The sequence below is a fragment of the Mastacembelus armatus genome, chromosome 5, assembly GCF_900324485.2.
Source record: "Mastacembelus armatus chromosome 5, fMasArm1.2, whole genome shotgun sequence".
In the NCBI taxonomy this organism is placed as follows: domain Eukaryota; kingdom Metazoa; phylum Chordata; class Actinopteri; order Synbranchiformes; family Mastacembelidae; genus Mastacembelus; species Mastacembelus armatus.
Genome location: NC_046637.1, coordinates 12,487,928 through 12,510,301, shown reverse-complemented (window position 1 = coordinate 12,510,301; position 22,374 = coordinate 12,487,928). Strand labels below are relative to the sequence as shown.

General features: G+C 38.4%; 3 protein-coding genes across 6 annotated transcripts; 1 reads left to right on the top strand and 2 right to left on the bottom strand.

Annotated features, from left to right (window-relative positions):
* Positions 1-237: 237 nt before the first annotated feature.
* Positions 238-3,160, bottom strand: hdhd3 (haloacid dehalogenase-like hydrolase domain containing 3). Its single transcript, XM_026305813.2, has 3 exons — positions 3,059-3,160; positions 1,617-1,951; positions 238-1,422 (listed from the first exon to the last, which is right to left on the bottom strand). Exons 2-3 carry the CDS (start codon positions 1,944-1,946, stop codon positions 1,030-1,032), a joined length of 723 nt encoding a protein of 240 aa, XP_026161598.1. The 5' UTR covers positions 1,947-1,951; positions 3,059-3,160; the 3' UTR covers positions 238-1,029.
* Positions 3,161-3,410: 250 nt separating this feature from the next.
* On the top strand, positions 3,411-7,041 carry trub2 (TruB pseudouridine (psi) synthase family member 2). Of its 2 annotated transcripts, XR_003295660.1 has the most exons (9): positions 3,411-3,669; positions 3,830-3,964; positions 4,331-4,405; positions 4,502-4,563; positions 4,644-4,725; positions 5,119-5,191; positions 5,267-5,403; positions 5,497-5,801; positions 6,162-7,041. XR_003295660.1 is itself a non-coding variant. In XM_026306382.1 (8 exons), exons 1-8 carry the CDS (start codon positions 3,552-3,554, stop codon positions 5,721-5,723), a joined length of 909 nt encoding a protein of 302 aa, XP_026162167.1. In that variant the 5' UTR covers positions 3,411-3,551; the 3' UTR covers positions 5,724-7,041. The 2 variants fall into 2 exon arrangements, 1 of the variants encoding a protein (XP_026162167.1); XM_026306382.1 differs by having other exon boundaries at positions 5,497-7,041.
* Positions 7,042-7,045: 4 nt separating this feature from the next.
* Positions 7,046-22,288, bottom strand: rab44 (RAB44, member RAS oncogene family). 3 transcript variants are annotated; one of them, XM_026306380.1, is made up of 11 exons: positions 22,214-22,288; positions 13,676-21,948; positions 12,415-13,633; positions 11,854-11,924; positions 10,819-10,907; positions 10,567-10,689; positions 10,402-10,483; positions 9,185-9,299; positions 8,504-8,602; positions 8,326-8,402; positions 7,046-8,205 (listed from the first exon to the last, which is right to left on the bottom strand). In XM_026306380.1, exons 2-11 carry the CDS (start codon positions 21,928-21,930, stop codon positions 8,118-8,120), a joined length of 10,218 nt encoding a protein of 3,405 aa, XP_026162165.1. In that variant the 5' UTR covers positions 21,931-21,948; positions 22,214-22,288; the 3' UTR covers positions 7,046-8,117. The 3 variants fall into 3 exon arrangements, with proteins under 3 accessions (XP_026162165.1, XP_026162166.1, XP_026162164.1); XM_026306381.1 differs by having other exon boundaries at positions 12,415-13,636; positions 13,679-21,948; XM_026306379.1 differs by having other exon boundaries at positions 12,415-21,948.
* Between the last annotated feature and the right edge of the window lie 86 nt (positions 22,289-22,374).

Genomic DNA, 22,374 nt, shown 5'->3' with positions numbered 1-22,374 from the left:
GTTCTTAACTTCTGCTCTCTGTATCAGGAGCTTCGTATTGTTTTGCAATCTCATTATGTCTGCAATTGGATTTCAGTGGAGCCCTTTAGAGCCGTCTGGCTGAGCCTCTAAACCAGCTTTGAATTAAGCAGCTCTTGTGGGTGCTTCCATAAAAATATACCGTACCCATTATGAACAAAGAAGTTCAAGAAAAAACAAATTAAGTCATGTTCGAACAAGGAAACAAAGGAAAGTGAAAACTTTCTAAAAACTTTGTGTTTATTCACATTTTGGGCCACAAAATGGAAGGCCATTTTGTGAACATCAGAAAATTCACTTGAACCCTTTAAATCTGATTTGTGCCAATCCCTATTCCCCAAAAGACACTGGAGATCTCCTTTGAACTGTAATGTTATTCGTTTTCATTCATTTCCTGCTCTGGCCCTTCTGATACCCAGCTCAACATTCCCAGTATCTGCCTCTGACCAGATGGTTTAAAAATAAGAGTATTTACAAAGGTATTAGGGTTAAGCAACCTGCTAATCACTGAACAAATTATTAGAAATGATGAAAGCCCAGTACCTTCAATTAAAAGGTCAGTTCATCCGAAGAGGATCTTGAGATCATGAACATGAGACCCTGATATTTCAGTTTTTATTCATGAAGTGATAAACGTCAGATGTTGATAGCCATTATGCTGCTATGCTTCCTTCTGCATTCATCTGGGCAAAATTGTTTAAATTGTATGTATAGCATCTAATCTATGCTTACAAATATGTGGAAAATCTGATTAAAATCCACAAAATTATTTAATGATGGCCTAAACCATTTTATGAATTAGAGCTATATTAGCACTACTGCAACTTTAGATGCCTAGTATGCAGATTAATTAATTAATTAATCTTACTATTTTCTCAATTAATAATTTAAACTATAACAACATCAAGCATCAAGAAATGCTTAATGTCAAAAATGCCTCGGTTTCACTGATTCCAAGGTGACATTTTTAGATTGTTGTAGCTCTGCACTTAAACACATGTCTGTTTGGCATTAGTCCATGTACTGCTGAAGCCGTGCTGGCAGCTCCTCCAAAGACCTGAGTCGATGATCTTGAGGAACACCAGGTTGGCAAAGATTGCGTCTGTCTAGCAAAAACCCGTGGATGCCCACAGACCGAGAGGAGAGGTAATCATTCACATAGTGGTCCCCAATATGTGCTACACTGGCAGCTGGTACACCACATTTCTGCAGTGCATGATGAAAGATGGCTGGATTTGGTTTTGCTACACCTGCTTCCTCAGAACTAATCAGAAAACTGAAGTGAGATAACAAGCCAGAAACACGTAAAATTGCTTCTAAGCGGGTGTCAAAGTTGGACACCACACCCAGGTTCAGTCCCAGAGAAAAACAACTCTCCAGGGTCTTCTTTGAGTCTGTAAATACCTGAAACAAAAGAATATTATTCTATTATCAAATCAATTCTATTTCCTGTGTACTCACCACTGGAAACAATGATAAAGTTCAAACACAGACCCATAATGTCAAAATTATCTACAGACAGTTTTAATTTAAAACATTGATTATTCAATCTATGTGTATGAATTTGTCTGTAATGTGTAAAATGAATTGTCATTTACCTCCCAGTTCTCAGCATTACAGAAGTTATAATATACATTGTCAGCTATTGTATTTAACAGGTCTGGGTCCTGTACCCTGCACAGGGATAAAGTGTCCTGCACCACCCCCATCCACCAAGATCTTCCATTCAGGTTCTGAGCAATGCCGTAGTTTGGGTATTTTTTGGAATAATTTCGATACACCTCATGGAAAGCAGCATCGACTTCAACAGGACTGAGGCACAAGCCCATTCGTTCAGCCTCCTTGCAGTATTGCTGTCCCACAGATGAACGCACTTTTAGGAGGGTGTCCTTTACATCCCATAGCACCCACCGCAGAGGAGCTTGCATTATACCTGCACAAGTGAGATCAGAGATAAGACAGCTAATGGTTAAACAAATCGAGAACATTTTTTAGTGAATGTTGCCTACCCAGACTGTTTCTATGAGATCCACTCAGACAAACCTTAAAGTCTGTATCTAAAGTCATTAACTATTCTGTTAATAGTTCACCACGCTCAATTGTAACTTGTGAATAGTGGTATCAAGACCATATCTTCATATGTTCTATGTCATTTGGTTTGTAATAGTAATACAAACCACTAAAGCATATTATCATCTGAAATGGTAATGGCCTGAGAGTGGGTCCTGCATTGAGGAAACTTATCTGTCTTGTATCTGCCTTTGTTCAAATTTACACAGTGGACATTCCTAAATAAAAATCTATTTTAACACTTCTCACAAATGAAGCCAATACCACCCATGGATGTAATAATAATATATAATGTAACTTATATTATTTGAACATCCATGTTCCTGCCAGACAAAGTGGTGCTTTGAACATTTTGATGCTACTGTAAACCAGGCTAACTAAAGCGACTGTGACCCAAACAACTTTGCTCAAACTATCACTACAGTCTATCACAGGTTAAATTTAAATCCCTGCTGACACACACACCCACACACACTCACTGACATAATGCATGGCCTAGACCCTTACCCACACACAACAAAATGCTTTGACCTCAGTTCTTACCCTAATCTTAACCTTAAAACCAAGACTTAACGCTCAAACAGTCTGACAAAATGAGGACCAACAAAAATGTCCTCACTTTGCCAAAATGTCCTCACTCGAATGGAACTATACTCAAAGTGGTCCTTACAAAGATATAAATACTACTGCACACACATGCCCGCGCGTGTTGGAGTTATGATAAATGTTTTTGTTGCAGCTCCGTGGTAATAATTACTAAGTGACGTCACTTAATTGGAGGCCATCGTCAACGTCGTCTTGGTAATGGACGTTAAAACCAAATCTGTTTGCATAAAATGTCCTCGTACAGCTAGCGCTGTGTTACTTCATTTAGTTTTATTACTAGTCATTTTTTTGTCCATGAAACTATGTTAGAAACCACTCAAAACAAATACATTTAACTGTACAAGGTATAACATTTTAACGTTACCAAGGTCAAGTCTTCAGAACTGTCAATGGTTGTATTTAACTGCTACTGGTACCCTTCTTCTTCTTCTTCTTCTTCTTCTGCTGCTGCTGCTGCTTCTTCTTCTTCTTCTTCGGTTTTAATGCAGCTGTTACCATCTTCTGGTTTCGACCTCTATCAACATTCATTTTTAATGTATATATTAAAAAAAACAACAACAAATCTGCCGCATCCAAATCGTACTACACATAAGCCCGCTTCATTTATATTTTTGGTGACTGATATGTTTTACCATTATAATGTTGTCATTCCCTCTTTTATACATCCAGCACAGCAGGTGGCGGTAGGGTCAGAATTAGCTACCAAAAAGTGCAGGACTGGGTACGCATGTCAGATCTTCACATGCCGTGAAGGAAGGCTTAGGAGAAGCAAATCATGTTTTAGAAAATAAACGGTCCCTTGAAAAAGCTCAAGAGATGTAGTTGTTCAAGAAATTGAATGATCGGATAATACTACAATGGCAACTCCAGCGATTCGCATGTTTCGGAGGTTGGAGGGTCTGTTTTGTGTCTACAAACCATCGGGTGTTCACTGGAAACTCGTACGTGATAGCATCGAGGCAAATCTTCTTAAAGGTGAGAACAACATTACGGTTATCCTTCAAAATACTCGCACTGAAATAAATTCTTTTGTCTGCTGGAACAGTGAGGCATAATATGTATGTTTTATCAACTTTAAATGTACCCTTAAATAAATCACTTTAACCGATTGACCTCTGTATCTATCACCGTACAGGTCTGAACGTCACACTATCCCAGCCACTTCCTCAGGAGGTCCGCTTCTTGCCACACCCAGAAAGTGGTACTGCAGCACCCAAAGAACTCACACTGTCTGCAGCCTCTATACCTGTACTATCCAAGCATCCATTGGGTATGTGAGTCCACTTTTAAATACATAGCTGGATCTCACACCACCAAACTGACCCATGGTGGTCTTTAGATTTGTTTGATCTTCACTGCCTCATGTCATGGTGTCTGCTCTGAGGACAGAGTCAAAGATGTACTCCCAAACAGTTGCTTTGCTTAGATACACAGTAAAATCCCACTTATCCAAAATATCAGTCATTGATTAATATTAATAAACATCCTGACATGATAATATGAGAGCCAAACATCCTGAATTTCCCCTATGGGGGATGAATAAAGTAGCTCTCTCTCTCTTCTCTTTCTCTCTCTCTCTCTCTCTCTCTCTCTCTCTCTCTCTCTGTGAATAAACTATATTTTTTCTGTGTTTTAGTAACTGGGCCTGAATTCCAACACATTCGAGTTGGAGTAGGACATCGCCTGGATGCATTTTCTTCTGGTGTCTTAGGTATAATTTTTAGTGCTGATGATACCAGAAAATACTTTTGTGGGCATTATTTTATTTTATGAAGTTGTACAGAATATTCACTTTTTTTATCTTCAGTTCTTGCAGTTGGAAATGGAAACAAGGCCCTGAATAATTTATACAAAACACGAATCACAAGGGTAATTTTAGATTTGTATTTGTTTTATATGAGAAATAACAAGATCCACTGAAGCCACAACATAAACTTGATGTGTTTCAGGATTACACATTACAGGGTGAATTTGGGACTGCAACAAACGATTTTTCTCACATGGGTCGAGTTGTGGAAAGGTCCACCTATGGTAGGATATCTTACTGTTTTTCAGAAGTTCATGAAAATTTGTTGATGTTTAGGAATTTTCTCAGTTCATTGACCTAAAGTCTTGCTGTGGTAGTATTATTATAGCTAAAACTACTTTAAGCCAAACTGATTTACTGATTGCTTAGCTCACCACTGGTTTGAAGTAACAGTGTTTAGTGTATCATTCATCTTGTATACTGCAACTTGAATTGCTTTCTTAGATTTCAGATTTTCCTATTTAACGACCACAGTGGCTTATGGGCATGTGCTTTTGCCTCATTTCCCCTTGTTAAGTGAAAACCATTTTATGCATTATTGTACTAATAAACAAAACATAAGCTCACTTGTGCCCCAGAGCGTATTTCTGACCCTGAAACAATGTTGTATCCAATAGGTCACATCACACAGGATAAGCTGGACAGAGTACTGGCAGTGCTGCAGGGAGCCAATCAGAAAGCTTTGTTAATGTATGTCAAATACATCCCTTGAATTTTTGTAAACATAACTACATATGTTACACTTTTTTTTTTTCTCCAATACAGGTACTCCAATGTAGACATGCATTCACAGGAAGCCTATGAAATGGCTGTGCAAGGTTTATTGGGGCCAGAGGGGAAATCGCTGCCAATTTTGATAGGCCTGCGTTGCACTCACTTTGAGCTGCCTAACTTCACATTAGGTCAATAGTCTTCAATGGAACACATAAAAAAATCTAATTTGACAATAAAAAATCATCATGTTTGATATATTTCTCATTTATTCTCATTTACAGAGGTGCAGTGTATAAATGAGACGCAGAAATATTTGTGCAAAGTTGTGCATGAGATAGGACTTGAGCTGCGCAGCACAGCAGTGTGTACAGGTGTTAGACGGACAAGAGATGGGCCTTTCACTCTGCAGGATGCCCTGATCCATCACCACTGGACTGCTACCGATGTCATGCAGGCTATCCAGCACTACCACTTCTCTAAGAAAAAAATTTTAAAAGACTCCCTGTGAAGCAGCTAGGAGTACAAGCATTGAAAGTAAATATGACACCCAGTCAATAAAATGAAACCAACAAGGAAACAGCAGCAGGTACAGTTAAATATTTTGTTTCTGTATACGCAAGTCACTGTGATAGCTGGTTTCTAAAAAATTCACAAAATACATTTCTGGTCAACAGTAACTCTGTAAGCCTGAGCTCAATTGGAAAAAATAGGACCAGAAACGCTGATTTCTAACAGAGAAAGTTACTTTGAAACTGGACACAATCTGTAAATTATGCATTTGCTTTGTAGATGCATACTTTAGTCTTTAAGTTTCATTTATCAGTGTTTCAGCATTTTCGCCACTATGTGTTTTGTATGTAATATATTCTTATTCTTTGTAAAAGTGGTGGATTTCTATGTTGATATAAACAAAAACTTTTTTTTTTTTTGGTTGATTATATCACAGACACGGTGTGCCAAGTTGAATTAAATCAACACCCTTTAAGGTCTATAGATGAGATGATGCCCCTGCTTGATCTGCACAAGTGGAAAAAGTCAAAGTAACTTTTATTTCAAGCTGCTGTTCTCTCCAAGACAACTTTAATATTTAGACTAACTGAACTGCTACGAGCGTTCAGACTCTGATCCCTGCTGTGATACAGTGTCTCAATAAACATGCAACAAACAAATCAACAGCTAACAGTTCCCCCATTGCAATAGATAACAATCTGCAGTTATACAGGGAGTTTAGAATATAAAACTCCACCTGCGGCTCTATACCTTAACTTATTTTATAAAAGTTTTAACAATTTATTTTACAGGTCTCCACTAAAAGAAATATATATTCTTATATACTTAATCATATTCTTGTGTGTAGATGAATATTTTGATGCAAATTTTAAGATGCAAAATTTGATCTGGTGTGAATATACAACTCTGAATATTTACCCTGTAACAGGAACCAAATTTCATGGACCATTGTTGTTTTAGGTTTTAGGTTGTTGGAGGTTATTTAGTATGTTGAAATTACAAACCTGTAAAATAAAGTGTGATTAATTTTTCTGAATTATTTGAATAAGTGAAGGCAGTGGAAATAAATCTTTGGGAGTGGAGTCAGTGGCAGTCACTTATTTAGTCACTTTGATTTGCTGTAGTCATCTGGGTCCTCTGATAGTGTTGGAAGATGGTGTCTTAGCATTCTTGCTGGCCACAAACACTCCTTAGGGTTGTTACTAATTTATTGCATTTGCACCATTGTTGTCATGTTCTTGATCCAATTGAAAGACTTGCTACCTTAGTGAAAACACTTGTCTTTGTCAGTCACAAATTAAATACATGAGCACACATATAGTTCTGGAGGTTTATTAAACATGAGACATGAAATGAGTAAAGGCATTCAGTGGAGAGAAGGGACATACACAGAAATATAAAATATAACTTCAGATCTATACTTGTCTTATTTATAAAGCCTGTTAATATTTTACTACAACTGCATTGGACTGTGGAAGCATGAAATCTATTCATGATCATCTGGCCAACCTGATGACCATGTAAAATTAATTTAGAAGAGACAGAAGATATAATAAATCATACTAAACTTAAGTTATTATTGAATATCACTGTAATAAATGACTACAAAATTAAAATATTTGCTCTTGCTCAATTGCACAGGCCATGTCACCTTTACTATGAGCATGACACTTTTGATGCCAGACCAAGAGAGTGCCACAGGAACTGAAGATTGTATATATGTTGTATTTTTTATGTTTTCTTCTGTTTTCTATGAAACCAAAAACAGACCTGCACAGCCTGATTGTGCACATAACAGGACAGAAGCAATTCCTCTAAACATAGAACCATCTTTTTTTCAACCATGGACCTGAATAACAGAAAGTGCCAAGATTAGTTAATATATCAAGATTAATTTAGTAGCATTCATAGCGAAGAAAAATCCATTATTCATCACGTAATAATTACAGATCATGCCTGCACCATCTATATCAGGGGTAGGCAACCATTTTACCAGGGGTTTTTTTTTGGGGGGAAAAAGATTATGTCTGGTCTTAATGTGCTTGGCGTGCTGTGGGCTTTCTTTCAGCGTGCCAATTGTGGCACGCGTGCCTTAGGTTGCCGACCCCTGACCTATGTGATATTTACATGAATGTATATATTAAATACATATCAAAACACTCAGAAAGAGTTCCCTCTGCTGCTGGACAGAAATAATAAGATAGCTAAGGTAAATGTAAAAAGGAAATATAACTGATAACTTGTGTAAATAATGAAAAATATGTTGGATTAAAGAATGGTTTGAGTATATGATGTTGTTGTGATGAACACAGAAACTTAGCCTTAACCTGAACAGAATGTCCACCTTGGAATCATGATTTCACCGCTCGACTGATTAGGCAAACGCATCTGATCAGCAACATCCTGACTTTTTTTTTGGCTGGAACTCTTTGTGTAACACTGTGGTTTCCTCTTTGGTGTTAGCTTTTTGGCTCAACATCCTGACATCAACACAACACAACACAATCAGCTGAGAGACTGGCAAGTGATATTACAGCACAGCACAGAGAATATAAAAAGATGTGCTTTGAAAAAAAAAAAATTCTGTATTTCTATATTACCTGGCCGCTGTTTCCAAAGACTGAATCACATTTTCACCTGATGCAGCACTACACTCCATGAATTCAAAGTTGTACTCCTGTTGAAGTAAAACATCTGCCTTTAGTGTGTTTGTTTAATAATTAAAAATATTTTATTATATTCTGGGATCATCAGATATTTGAGGCTACAGATCCACACCTTAGCAAGAATTTCTCCTTCCTGAGTTTTAACCCGCCGTTCTGCAACATCACTCTTATTCCCAAGAAGTAAAACAGTCACATTTTCTGTAGCCCCTTCCTGCAAAACATAGTTTATTGGTTTTTGTTCAAACAGCTATACAAGCATCTTTCCTGCCATCAGTCTGTCACTATGGACAGGCGGATATGTTTCTGGTATTTAGATACCATGTGCACAATCTTAAAATCTTTATTACAAGCAAGTTTAATTTTTTTTTTCTCTTGGCTTCTGGGAAAAAAGCTTTTCTGAAAATCATCAATCAACACTGATACAATACAGTTAGGTGCAGATGCACTATTTTCTATAAAAGACACAACCAAATTTTAAAAGTACTTGTGCTGTGCAATACCCATGGTATGTTCATGCACGTTTCCTTTTGACTATGCAGCAAAAGCAATTGCAAAACTATATTAATCAGACTATTATCTATATACAAACTGGGCAGTTTATTAGAAGCAAGTGTCCCTCAGTTATTCATAACAAACAGCCACTAAACACAATTTGCTAAATTACTATATGTCTGGTCTCTAAATTTGTAATTTCACACTCTATTAAAAAGATACAAAGAAAGACTGTAAAGCAGTGAAAAGATTTCACAATTTAAGACAATGGACCTAGGCTGAAGCTTTAAATGCAGCATACCTGAATACAGTTGGCCCAGTAACTGACTGCAGAGAAGCTCTGAGCAGAGGAGATGTCATACATTAAGAGAAATGCATGGGCTTTATGAAAAATCTGCCTTGTGATGCTGTGAAACCTATGAGGATGGTAAAGAATAATCAGAGACAAGCTGCACAGAGAGTTTACATATATATTTTTTACTTGCACTCCCTAACACATTTTAATTACTTTCATCATATTGATTCAGCAGTCGACATCACAATGTAGTAGGAAACACTATACCATGACTAAATACACCAAGGCTAGAATGTGTGTTTCCAATAGTGTAATGATACTTGGTTAACAGCTTTTTTCAAGCGACACAATCTGTTATTTCTCTCCAGGTGATTATAGAACCACAGTGCTAGCAGCAACTATCTCTACAATAATATAAAAATGCATAAATAAATGGGATCTTTGCTGTTTATTCATGTTAGTGTTTTAACTTCATGTATACACCTCAGTAGTTACAATAATAGGGCTGTTGGTAAACTCATTGTATCTCATCCATGCTAATCTAATATCAGTCGGAATTCAAAAAACGTGCAGTAGATGTAGCGAATGTGTGGACATCAACGTGCTGCTTGCACAATAGTCCGGCCTCTGCTGTAGGGACCTATATCTTGTGCTAACATCAGCCAACACAGCAATGCTGAGATGTGTGAAACCAATCTTGAAATGGATGACAACCTGGCCTGCAGGAGGATTTGCAAAACTTGAAGTGATTTGAATAGTGTCTGGCACGTGTTCAGGAGGCTGCTATAGTACTGACTCTGCCTTCTGATCGAGGTGATAAGAAAGCTGTTAGGACAGAGGGACAACCTGTTCTGAACAACAAGAGTAGCAACTATTCATCTATACACCACTGCTGTGTCTTCTTAAACCCATGATGCATACAACAGTACATTTAGGCCATCATAAACCACAAAATCACATGATGTGTAATATGTGACCTAAATTCTAGATCTCAGAAAAGTTGAGCAACATAGTTTTTGATTTTACCATAAATTTGTGTAATTATCTAATTATCAAATGTCAGCCATATGTCCAATAATTATGTGCTATCTAGGAAAGCAGACTCCTAAAATGGTAACGCAAGATTTCCTTACAATGTGCTTATACCTTTCAGTTCACATGATTAACTGAAACACCAATACCTAGTGCAAGTATTTCAATGATGCACTGTATGAGTAGCATACCTTTCTTGACCTGCTGTATCCCATAACTGTAGATCCACAGGTTTTCCATCCACAACCACAGTCCACATGCAGGAGTCAAGACCTAGAAAATATATGTATGTAACACTATTCTGTATTTTTACATAGATTTATAGGAATACAATTAGATAATGACTAGGATCTCACCAACAGAGGAAGGTATATCTAAAGAAAACTTCCCATTTTGAGCTCTTTTCATAAAAGATGTCTTGCCCACACTGGCGTCTCCAACCATCAAAACATTGTAACGTGTCGATTTCACGTCTGCTCCTGTGAAGCAAAAACAAGAACACACCTCCAGTCACAGATGTTTCTTTGTTTCTCTATACAAAACTGTCTGCAATCACCCACCTACTACCATGACTTTGACTTCAATGTTTAAGTATTAGTGTTGTTTACCCAAAGAAGTCTTCTTTTGACCCTCCTGATCCAGACGAAATTCAGCATGAGGATGTTGAACTGGAGTCACTGGTTTAGCTGCCTTCTCACTGTAGAACAATCGGGTGTTAGATAACACTATATACAGCATGCTATATACAGTATTAGTGACATGATATTCTGAAAATTCCTAATAGTCAGCATTTCCAATTTCTCTGTGATACGAATCTGCAGAACTGTGCAGATTACTAACATGAATCAATTAAAATTTCTGTGATTTGGTGGTTAAAGCTAACATCAGATATGCTTTAAAATGACTGTCCTATAGCAGATCTATTTACAAAATAGATTTTTCCAGGAGTAGGTAATGGCTTTCATTGGAAGTTATCATGGAATGAACAAAGTGCTTCATAAAAAAACCCCACAAGCACACAGTAATAAGACCCATCCTACATATATGTCCCTGTTCACTACTCTTTACTCTGTCATTTATTAGATTCCCGTTGATAACTTCACTGATAGATGGACAAATTAATACTTGTAATGAACGCATCTACATTGTATCCTTTAAACCTTTTACAATGTGGCTTTCACAATATATCATTTTGATCAGACCAGTGAAGAATGAAATCCTGCCTGTTAAACAGGATAACATAAGTGCACTATGAACCAACAATGACACTGGCATGCTGACAAAACAAACTTGTTTATGTATTTTTAGAGTGCCTGTACTATAAACCGTTTGTGCTATACTAATGTTTATACATAAGGATTAGTGTGCATGTAAGGTTAATGTCATATTTCAATGCTAACCTTTAGACAAGTTGTTTCAAGGTTTAAAAAACAGGTGCAGAATGGTCACTATTACAGTAGGAATAAATGGCATGCTATCAATTACAGTACTTATGTAAAGTACAGTGCCATATATTCAAAAATTAATCACTGAAGATTTTTCTCTAATGGCAAAATTTTATTGTGCAAAACTGTTTTGGTTGCTGGACAAATGTTGTTGGCAGCAGTGTTTTTATCTCTGTTGAATCTCAGTATCCGACTTACTTCACAGGCCTTGACTCCTCTGCCCTAGACATGCCGATGTTGGATGACTGTTTTGTGTCAATTTCATCTTCCTGCAGAGACAAAAACAGACAATTGAAGATTTCTTCTTCAATTTCTGACATTTTAATATAATTTACATACATGCATTGTATATAATTTACATACATACATTGTTTTCTTGTTTCTTAGACATACCTACTTGTACATATGTTTAAGCTGAATGCCTTATATCAGTGTACAAGTATTCAGGAAGGTAACTACATGTTTTTGTTCTCATTTTCACTGTGTGAAACTTGTAGTGCACAGTAAACTGAATGTTCCTCATTTTGGTTCACCGCGTCATTTTGCTCTCCTTGCAACACACACTTTACCAGAGCTCGGAGGGGAAGGGTGCATGTGTGTGTATGTGTGTTGCAAATGTGTTGCATTGCTGCTGAAACCAAGCACAATAATAATAATAATGAATAATAAGAATTGAATACACACTAAAAGTACTAGTGTGCAGTGAAACTGATGTATGTTGCATTTAACTTCAATAATATTAATTAACTTGTTGCTTACCTCTGATACTTTGTCCAGGCCCAAGGAGTCTTCATTTGTCTTAATCACACTTTCATCTGTGAGACTTCTGACCTCTCTACCTTGCTCTGTATCTGTTACTCTGTCTTCTCGTACAGTTTGATCTTCATAGGTATGATGTCCACGAGACTTCCGATGGGATCCCATTTTTCTTCTTCTCCCTCCTGATGCTGATTCTGACATTATGTCCTGTTTGGTAGAAGTGGATGGTTTTGCAGTGATGTAATCTGCAGTGAGCTGATATTCTGTTTCTACTTCTTGGTTTAGAGAAAGAGGATTTTCTTCAACTGTCTGGTGAGCCAGGGGATTTGTCTGAGACTTATCAATGTGGTGGTATTCTACAGTCTCAAAGACTGTTTCTTTACTTTGTTCAGGCTCAATTGTTTTGTTTTCCTTGTGAAAGCGTAGCTCTTCTTCTTTGATTACTGAGACACCCTCAGCCAAAACATCTCCAACATCCTCTGCAGTTGCCTCATTATCCACCTCCTGCTTTTGATCCAAATTTCCACCTTGGTGCCGTGATCCAAGGTTTCTGCGAGTGGAGCCCATCTTTCTTCGCCTGTTGGTTGAATTGAATTTTTCACTCTTCATCTCAAAGCTTGCGTTGTGAGCTTCTTCATTCATGTTTGGCTCCTGTATACTAGCCTGGGCATTTCTTTGCTCTTCTCCAGCTCCTCCCTTGTCCACAGATTTCACTTCTCCCAAATCTGCCACATCCATTCCAGGTGCTTCTTGTGGTTTCAACGCTTTGCCCTGTATTACTTTTATACTGTCTAGATCTTGCTCAACATTTTGTATGCTTTGTTCAGTCTCACAAAAAGATGCTGTGAGACCAGAGTCTGTGTTTCCAGAGTTTTCAGTATTTGGAGACAGCAACCAATTTATTGAACATCTGCTTCTTCCAGCAAATTCAGATGTTTTTTGCATCCGTACCTTTGATGGTGCCTCACCAGCATCCTTATTGGCACCAGTTATAATGTTCTCTATAGTGTACTCTATAGTGTGCACATCAGAGTTTCTCCTTTGCAGGTTTTGCTCCTCATCATGAACAGAGCCTGTTTCATTAGTTTCCTGTTGTTTTTTATACACAGTACTCAGTGATGGTTGTGCACCTTCATGTTGTGATAACTTTCTTGCTACCATGAACGATAGTTCCTCCATAACTTCCATCCGGTCAAGATTTCTCACGTCAGCCTCTGTATCCACGTTGCTTTCTCTTGTTTGATATTGGTTATCCATTTCTTCCTCTTGTTTTCTATGTAATTGAGTCCTGCGTGTAGACCCCATTTTTCTCTTCTTCTGTTTGGACTTTCCTTCCAAATGTTCACTATCTAAATTATGTTTTTCTTGTATATGCTGTTGGCTCTTACCTGCATCCACTTCCACAAAAGTTCTGCTCTCCACAGATGCATGCGTGTCCATTTTATTTTGTGTAGCAGAACACATTTCAACGTGTTTGATCTCAGCATTCATGTCTTGGCTGCTATGTTCTTTCTTGGTTGTATGTTCACATTTTTCTTCCACATCATCCTGTCCAGGCTGCTGTACATCCACTCCAATTTCCCCTTCTCTGTTACAGGGTTGAACAAGAATTTCTTGTTCCACTAAGGTTTTGTCAAAATATAAAGCTTCTGTACTGACGGCTTCTTCTTGATCAAGTACAGCAAAAGTGACATCGTGGGATGTGACATTGTCATCATGATATGAAAAATTCTGTATTCCTGAATCATCTTTCCAAACTGAGGCTTTCTGTGACTGTATTGCATCCATTTTAACTGTGTCATAGCCTGTAAGTGGAGCTTTATTCTCAGGCTCTTTTAGGTGTTCCTTTTCCTCCTCTTTCATTTCTTCTGTGGATTTGAGCAAGTCATCTTCGTCGGACCTTGAAATGATGTCTGCTATCATACCTGTACGATAGTCCATAATATTCTGTGACAAAGTTGCACCTTCCACATGCATTTTTTCTGCATTCTCTCCTCTTTTTTCAGTTGATTTAATAATTTGTCTTATTTCTTCAGCAGGTTTGAAATATGGGTCGGTTTGCTGTTTAGTAGGCTCTGCTAACATTTTTATTGCTTCAGAGGCTTCATCACCATCAGTTTTTTCAACTTCTTCTTTAACTTCATTGTTTGTTGAGTCCAATACACGCTGCCTTCCTGTATTTCTTCGACTTGACCCCAATTTTTTTCTGTTGCTTATGGGTTTGAAGCTTGTGTGAGTTTCCTCTTTAATGCTCAAAGAATTGTCCTGAGGTTTGAAGTCGGTTTTATGCATTTCTTGTACTTCTGTTCGCTTAGCCTCCTTTACACGTGTTTGATTTACAACTTCCTCTGAGTGCTGAACTCCTCTGACTTCACATATTTTGAAATGGACATTTTGTTCTGCATTTGTAGACAACTCCTCTTTTGGTGATAAAACTGTTGTTTGCTCAACACTGCATTCATGATCTGTACGTTCTCCAGGACATCTTATATCTGTTGTTATCTCTGGTGTGATAGAAGACTCTATACCATTTGGATTCATGTTATCGTCCAGTAAGAGACCCCACTGTCTTAACAACTCTGTCTCCTGGTTGGTTTCTGTGCTTTTTAAATAATGCACATGAGGAAGTTCCTCATCTGGCATCTCTCTGGAACTTGAGTGGTCAATTACCTGTTGGTCTACTGTAGAACTTAAATGTACACTAATACTAGTTAACTGAGAGGTGTCAACATGCGTATTTTCTTGTACGTGATCATTAATTTTTTCAGCGTTAAATTTGTCCGTTGTTTCCAGAGTGCTTTCCATGACTATTTCCTTTATATCTTTCTCTACTGTTAATGACGTTGTTGTTTTGAGGGATTCGTTACTCATAGCGATTTCAAGCACTTCTTCGAAAGGCCTCTGGTAAGATTCAGCCACAGAGTTCTTACCATGCCGTTGTCCTTTATTTCTACGACTAGACCCCAGTTTTCTTCTGTTTCCAATGGGGCTGAAGTCTGTCTCATTTTGCTCATTGATGCTCACAGAATAGTCCTGAGGTTCATTGTCCAAAGGAGCAGGTATTTCTGACTGCAGAGATTGTAAGGCAGGCTTGTGCTGCTCAACTTGAGAAAAGAGTGTTTCATTCGCCTGCTGACTTGTTTGTTCAACACTGGGTTTTACATCATCCTCTACTGGGCCTTCAGTCTCATTTACCTGGCTTAGTGCAGTTGTGAGTCTATCTATGTCACTGGACTGTGGATTCTTGGTATCCTCATCAGGATTTGAAAGTTCCTGCTTGGTAAGAAGATCATTAGTACTTTGCACTGTCAACTCAGATTGGGACATGTCACTGACTTCAACTTGGTCTTCTGGTTGCCCTGTGCTGGTGTCAGTGTTTTCTGAAGTATTATGGGTTACACTATCAAAGGAGTGATCAGTTTCATGTATTTCATAAACTGGAGTTGGCTTAAACTCCTCTTCATCTACTTTATTTACATCATCGTCTGACTGGTGAGTTCCACTGACTTCTTCAAGCTGAAGAATGTCAAAATTGTCCATTTTCACTGTGATTTCCACTGATTTAGCAGACACCTCCACATTAAAGTCCGTTATTCTTTCACCATGATCTTCTTGAAGACTTTCACTTTTAGGAATTGAACTTTCCAGATCACTTGCTGGACAGTTTGTTGTAATAGAGTTCTCAAGCTCAGAAAGAAAACCAGGTGCAGATGCTGAATACAAAGAACTGTCTTGTGTTGCAGACATGATAATATCATCCTCATTCCCATGACTTAATTCTTCCAGAGTCTTTCTTTCAATTTCCGGTGATGTGGGTGTTATTTTGACGGCGTCATTACCCCTGGTGTTCTCTGCAACTTCTTTATTGTATTCTTGATATGATTCAGCCACAGAGTTCTTGCCATGCCGTTGTCCTTTATTTCTACGACTAGACCCCAGTTTTCTTCTGTTTCCAATGGGGCTGAAGTCTGTCTCATTTTGCTCATTGATGCTCACAGAATAGTCCTGAGGTTCATTGTCCAAAGGAGCAGGTATTTCTGACTGCAGAGATTGTAAGGCAGGCTTGTGCTGCTCAACTTGAGAAAAGAGTGTTTCATTCGCCTGCTGACTTGTTTGTTCAACACTGGGTTTTACATCATCCTCTACTGGGCCTTCAGTCTCATTTACCTGGCTTAGTGCAGTTGTGAGTCTTTCTATGTCACTGGACTGTGGATTCTTGGTATCCTCATCAGGATTTGAAAGTTCCTGCTTGGTAAGAAGATCATTAGTACTTTGCACTGTCAACTCAGATTGGGACATGTCACTGACTTCAACTTGGTCTTCTGGTTGCCCTGTGCTGGTGTCAGTGTTTTCTGAAGTATTATGGGTTACACTATCAAAGGAGTGATCAGTTTCATGTATTTCATAAACTGGAGTTGGCTTAAACTCCTCTTCATCTACTTTATTTACATCATCGTCTGACTGGTGAGTTCCACTGACTTCTTCAAGCTGAAGAATGTCAAAATTGTCCATTTTCACTGTGATTTCCACTGATTTAGCAGACACCTCCACATTAAAGTCCGTTATTCTTTCACCATGATCTTCTTGAAGACTTTCACTTTTAGGAATTGAACTTTCCAGATCACTTGCTGGACAGTTTGTTGTAATAGAGTTCTCAAGCTCAGAAAGAAAACCAGGTGCAGATGCTGAATACAAAGAACTGTCTTGTGTTGCAGACATGATAATATCATCCTCATTCCCATGACTTAATTCTTCCAGAGTCTTTCTTTCAATTTCCGGTGATGTGGGTGTTATTTTGACGGCGTCATTACCCCTGGTGTTCTCTGCAACTTCTTTATTGTATTCTTGATATGATTCAGCCACAGAGTTCTTGCCATGCCGTTGTCCTTTATTTCTACGACTAGACCCCAGTTTTCTTCTGTTTCCAATGGGGCTGAAGTCTGTCTCATTTTGCTCATTGATGCTCACAGAATAGTCCTGAGGTTCATTGTCCAAAGGAGCAGGTATTTCTGACTGCAGAGATTGTAAGGCAGGCTTGTGCTGCTCAACTTGAGAAAAGAGTGTTTCATTCGCCTGCTGACTTGTTTGTTCAACACTGGGTTTTACATCATCCTCTACTGGGCCTTCAGTCTCATTTACCTGGCTTAGTGCAGTTGTGAGTCTTTCTATGTCACTGGACTGTGGATTCTTGGTATCCTCATCAGGATTTGAAAGTTCCTGCTTGGTAAGAAGATCATTAGTACTTTGCACTGTCAACTCAGATTGGGACATGTCACTGACTTCAACTTGGTCTTCTGGTTGCCCTGTGCTGGTGTCAGTGTTTTCTGAAGTATTATGGGTTACACTATCAAAGGAGTGATCAGTTTCATGTATTTCATAAACTGGAGTTGGCTTAAACTCCTCTTCATCTACTTTATTTACATCATCGTCTGACTGGTGAGTTCCACTGACTTCTTCAAGCTGAAGAATGTCAAAATTGTCCATTTTCACTGTGATTTCCACTGATTTAGCAGACACCTCCACATTAAAGTCCGTTATTCTTTCACCATGATCTTCTTGAAGACTTTCACTTTTAGGAATTGAACTTTCCAGATCACTTGCTGGACAGTTTGTTGTAATAGAGTTCTCAAGCTCAGAAAGAAAACCAGGTGCAGATGCTGAATACAAAGAACTGTCTTGTGTTGCAGACATGATAATATCATCCTCATTCCCATGACTTAATTCTTCCAGAGTCTTTCTTTCAATTTCCGGTGATGTGGGTGTTATTTTGACGGCGTCATTACCCCTGGTGTTCTCTGCAACTTCTTTATTGTATTCTTGATATGATTCAGCCACAGAGTTCTTGCCATGCCGTTGTCCTTTATTTCTACGACTAGACCCCAGTTTTCTTCTGTTTCCAATGGGGCTGAAGTCTGTCTCATTTTGCTCATTGATGCTCACAGAATAGTCCTGAGGTTCATTGTCCAAAGGAGCAGGTATTTCTGACTGCAGAGATTGTAAGGCAGGCTTGTGCTGCTCAACTTGAGAAAAGAGTGTTTCATTCGCCTGCTGACTTGTTTGTTCAACACTGGGTTTTACATCATCCTCTACTGGGCCTTCAGTCTCATTTACCTGGCTTAGTGCAGTTGTGAGTCTTTCTATGTCACTGGACTGTGGATTCTTGGTATCCTCATCAGGATTTGAAAGTTCCTGCTTGGTAAGAAGATCATTAGTACTTTGCACTGTCAACTCAGATTGGGACATGCCACTGACTTCAACTTGGTCTTCTGGTTGCCCTGTGCTGGTGTCAGTGTTTTCTGAAGTATTATGGGTTACACTATCAAAGGAGTGATCAGTTTCATGTATTTCATAAACTGGAGTTGGCTTAAACTCCTCTTCATCTACTTTATTTACATCATCGTCTGACTGGTGAGTTCCACTGACTTCTTCAAGCTGAAGAATGTCAAAATTGTCCATTTTCACTGTGATTTCCACTGATTTAGCAGACACCTCCACATTAAAGTCCGTTATTCTTTCACCATGATCTTCTTGAAGACTTTCACTTTTAGGAATTGAACTTTCCAGATCACTTGCTGGACAGTTTGTTGTAATAGAGTTCTCAAGCTCAGAAAGAAAACCAGGTGCAGATGCTGAATACAAAGAACTGTCTTGTGTTGCAGACATGATAATATCATCCTCATTCCCATGACTTAATTCTTCCAGAGTCTTTCTTTCAATTTCCGGTGATGTGGGTGTTATTTTGACGGCGTCATTACCCCTGGTGTTCTCTGCAACTTCTTTATTGTATTCTTGATATGATTCAGCCACAGAGTTCTTGCCATGCCGTTGTCCTTTATTTCTACGACTAGACCCCAGTTTTCTTCTGTTTCCAATGGGGCTGAAGTCTGTCTCATTTTGCTCATTGATGCTCACAGAATAGTCCTGAGGTTCATTGTCCAAAGGAGCAGGTATTTCTGACTGCAGAGATTGTAAGGCAGGCTTGTGCTGCTCAACTTGAGAAAAGAGTGTTTCATTCGCCTGCTGACTTGTTTGTTCAACACTGGGTTTTACATCATCCTCTACTGGGCCTTCAGTCTCATTTACCTGGCTTAGTGCAGTTGTGAGTCTTTCTATGTCACTGGACTGTGGATTCTTGGTATCCTCATCAGGATTTGAAAGTTCCTGCTTGGTAAGAAGATCATTAGTACTTTGCACTGTCAACTCAGATTGGGACATGTCACTGACTTCAACTTGGTCTTCAGGTTGCCCTGTGCTGGTGTCAGTGTTTTCTGAAGTATTATGGGTTACACTATCAAAGGAGTGATCAGTTTCATGTATTTCATAAACTAGAGTTGGCTTAAACTCCTCTTCATCTACTTTATTTACATCATCGTCTGACTGGTGAGTTCCACTGACTTCTTCAAGCTGAAGAATGTCAAAATTGTCCATTTTCACTGTGATTTCCACTGATTTAGCAGACACCTCCACATTAAAGTCCGTTATTCTTTCACCATGATCTTCTTGAAGACTTTCACTTTTAGGAATTGAACTTTCCAGATCACTTGCTGGACAGTTTGTTGTAATAGAGTTCTCAACCTCAGAAAGATAACCAGGTGCAGATGCTGAATACAAAGAACTGTCTTGTGTTGCAGACATGATAATATCATCCTCATTCCCATGACTTAATTCTTCTTGTCCTGTTGTCTGTAATCCTGATAACATTGGTTCGACAGTTGCATTGCCATTATTATCCACATCTTTGAGTTCATGGTTTGACTCAGCAGCAGAGCTCTTAACATACTGTCTGGCTGTATTTCTATGGGTAGACCCCAGTTTTTTCACGTTCCCAATGGGGTCATCATGTTGCTCATCTATACCCACAGAATTTTCCTCAGATTGGTAGTCAAAAAGAGTATGGGTTTTTAGTTGCAGGGATTGTAAGAATAATTCACACTCCTCAACTTCAGAGAAGATTCCTTCCTTGTCCTGATGTTTTATTTGTTCAGCACTGGGTGTTATTTCATCCTCTCCTTGGTCTTCAGTCTCATATACCTGGCCTAGTGCAGTGTCAAATCTTTCTGTGTCACTGGTCTGTGGATTCTTGGTGTCATGTACATCATACTCTTCATTTATCTGGTCTAAAGCCTCCACATTGCTTTCTTTTGTAGGATATTCATTCTGTTCATCACCATGATTTGAAAGTTCCTGCTTGGTAAGAAGATCATCAGCATTTTTCACAGTTAACTCAGACTGGGATTCATTTAATTCAGCTGGGTCTTCTGGTTTTCCTGTGCTGGTGGCAGTATTTTCTGCAGAATGATCAGTTTCAAATATTTCATAAATTTGAGTTGGTTTAACCTGTTTTATCCTTTTATTTACAGCATCTTCTGAGTTCTGAGCTCCTCTGACTTCAGACAAATTTAAATGCTCATTTTGTTTCATTTTTGAAAAAGACTCTTCTTTCGATGATGATTCCATTGATCGCTCAACACCGCCTTCGGGTTCTGTATATTCTCCAGGACTGTTCCTTTTTGTGGTTATCTCTGGTGCGATAGAAGACTCTGCTTTTTCTGATTTCACATGTGGCTCACTCACCAAATAGCTAGCCTGTAAAAATCCCCACGGCATTAACAATTCTGTGTCCTCACTTCCTTCCTTATTTTCTTTTTCTGTTACAGAAAACAAACTGGGAACTTCATCTGGCATCTCTCTGACATCTGATTGATCTGTCAGCTTTTGACTGTCTGCAGGACTTGGAGTTAAATTTGAATTACTAAAGCCAGAGATGTCAGCAAGATGTTCTTTGCCTTGACCACTTAATTGTTTGGTTTGATGAATGTCAGTTTTAGTCACTCCCTCCAGCATAGTTTCAACTGTTTTTACATGCACCACTGTCTCTATTATTGATGGCATTTTTGCTGCCTCATTACTTCTAACATTTTCTAAAACTTCCTCTTTACCTTTGTGATATGATTGTATAACAGACGGATCTTCATCTTTTTTCCTGTTTTGTTTCTCTGTTGCAGAACAAATACTGACAATTTCTTCTTCTGGACATTTTGATGTGAGTTTCTGATCTTCAGAATAACCAGGCATAGCGGTTGAAAACAGAGAACTGTTTACTGTTGCATACATATCATCTGCACTCCCTTGACCTAATTCACCCTCTCTCTCAGATTTTATGGCCAGTGGCATTTGTACTGTTTCGAGCGTGTCATCACCTCTTGTCATTTGCACAACTCTATCTTTGGGTTCTTGGTATGATTCACTTGGTGAGTCCTTTACATGCTGCCTTCCTTTATTTTTTCGACTAGACGACAGCTTTTTTCTGTTTGCGAGTTCTGGTAAAGATGGATGTTGTGTCTCAAATTGTGACTTGTCAGGCAACACGTTTAATGATTCAATATTTTCTTCTGGTACTGACTGTTGTGCTATAGAAGCACTCTCCAATAAGTGCAAGTCATCTGCTAAGGGTGTTGCATTCTGGTTTGCTACCCAGCGATTTGAACCAACTCTTTTCTTTCTTTGAGAAGACATGATTTATAATCTTCTCTCCTAGAGCATGAGAAATTTAGTCATACAGTGTTTGTAAAAGTTTTCTTAACGTAATTCTACTACCCATTAAATAACAACTTAATTGTGAGAAACTATTTAAATGTCTTTAAGTCTCCATTAACTACTTCAACAACCTACATACAAGACAGATGAAAACTATTCAGGCACTTTCAATTGAAAGGATAAATGCCAATAATCACATGGGTTAGCAATAAAAATTATGCTTACAGGAATACAGGATAGTTACAACGCTGCATGTACTTACCACCTAAATCTGGCAATTCTGTTTCATGAGATGAACTACTCTGTGTCAAGTCATCAGCCTTGTCTTAACGGTAGTTTCATTTCACACATGGGGGTGTTCCTATACTGCAACCATGTCTGATAGCTTCCTGTGTGGGCTATACTTGCAACCTTTATCAGCTA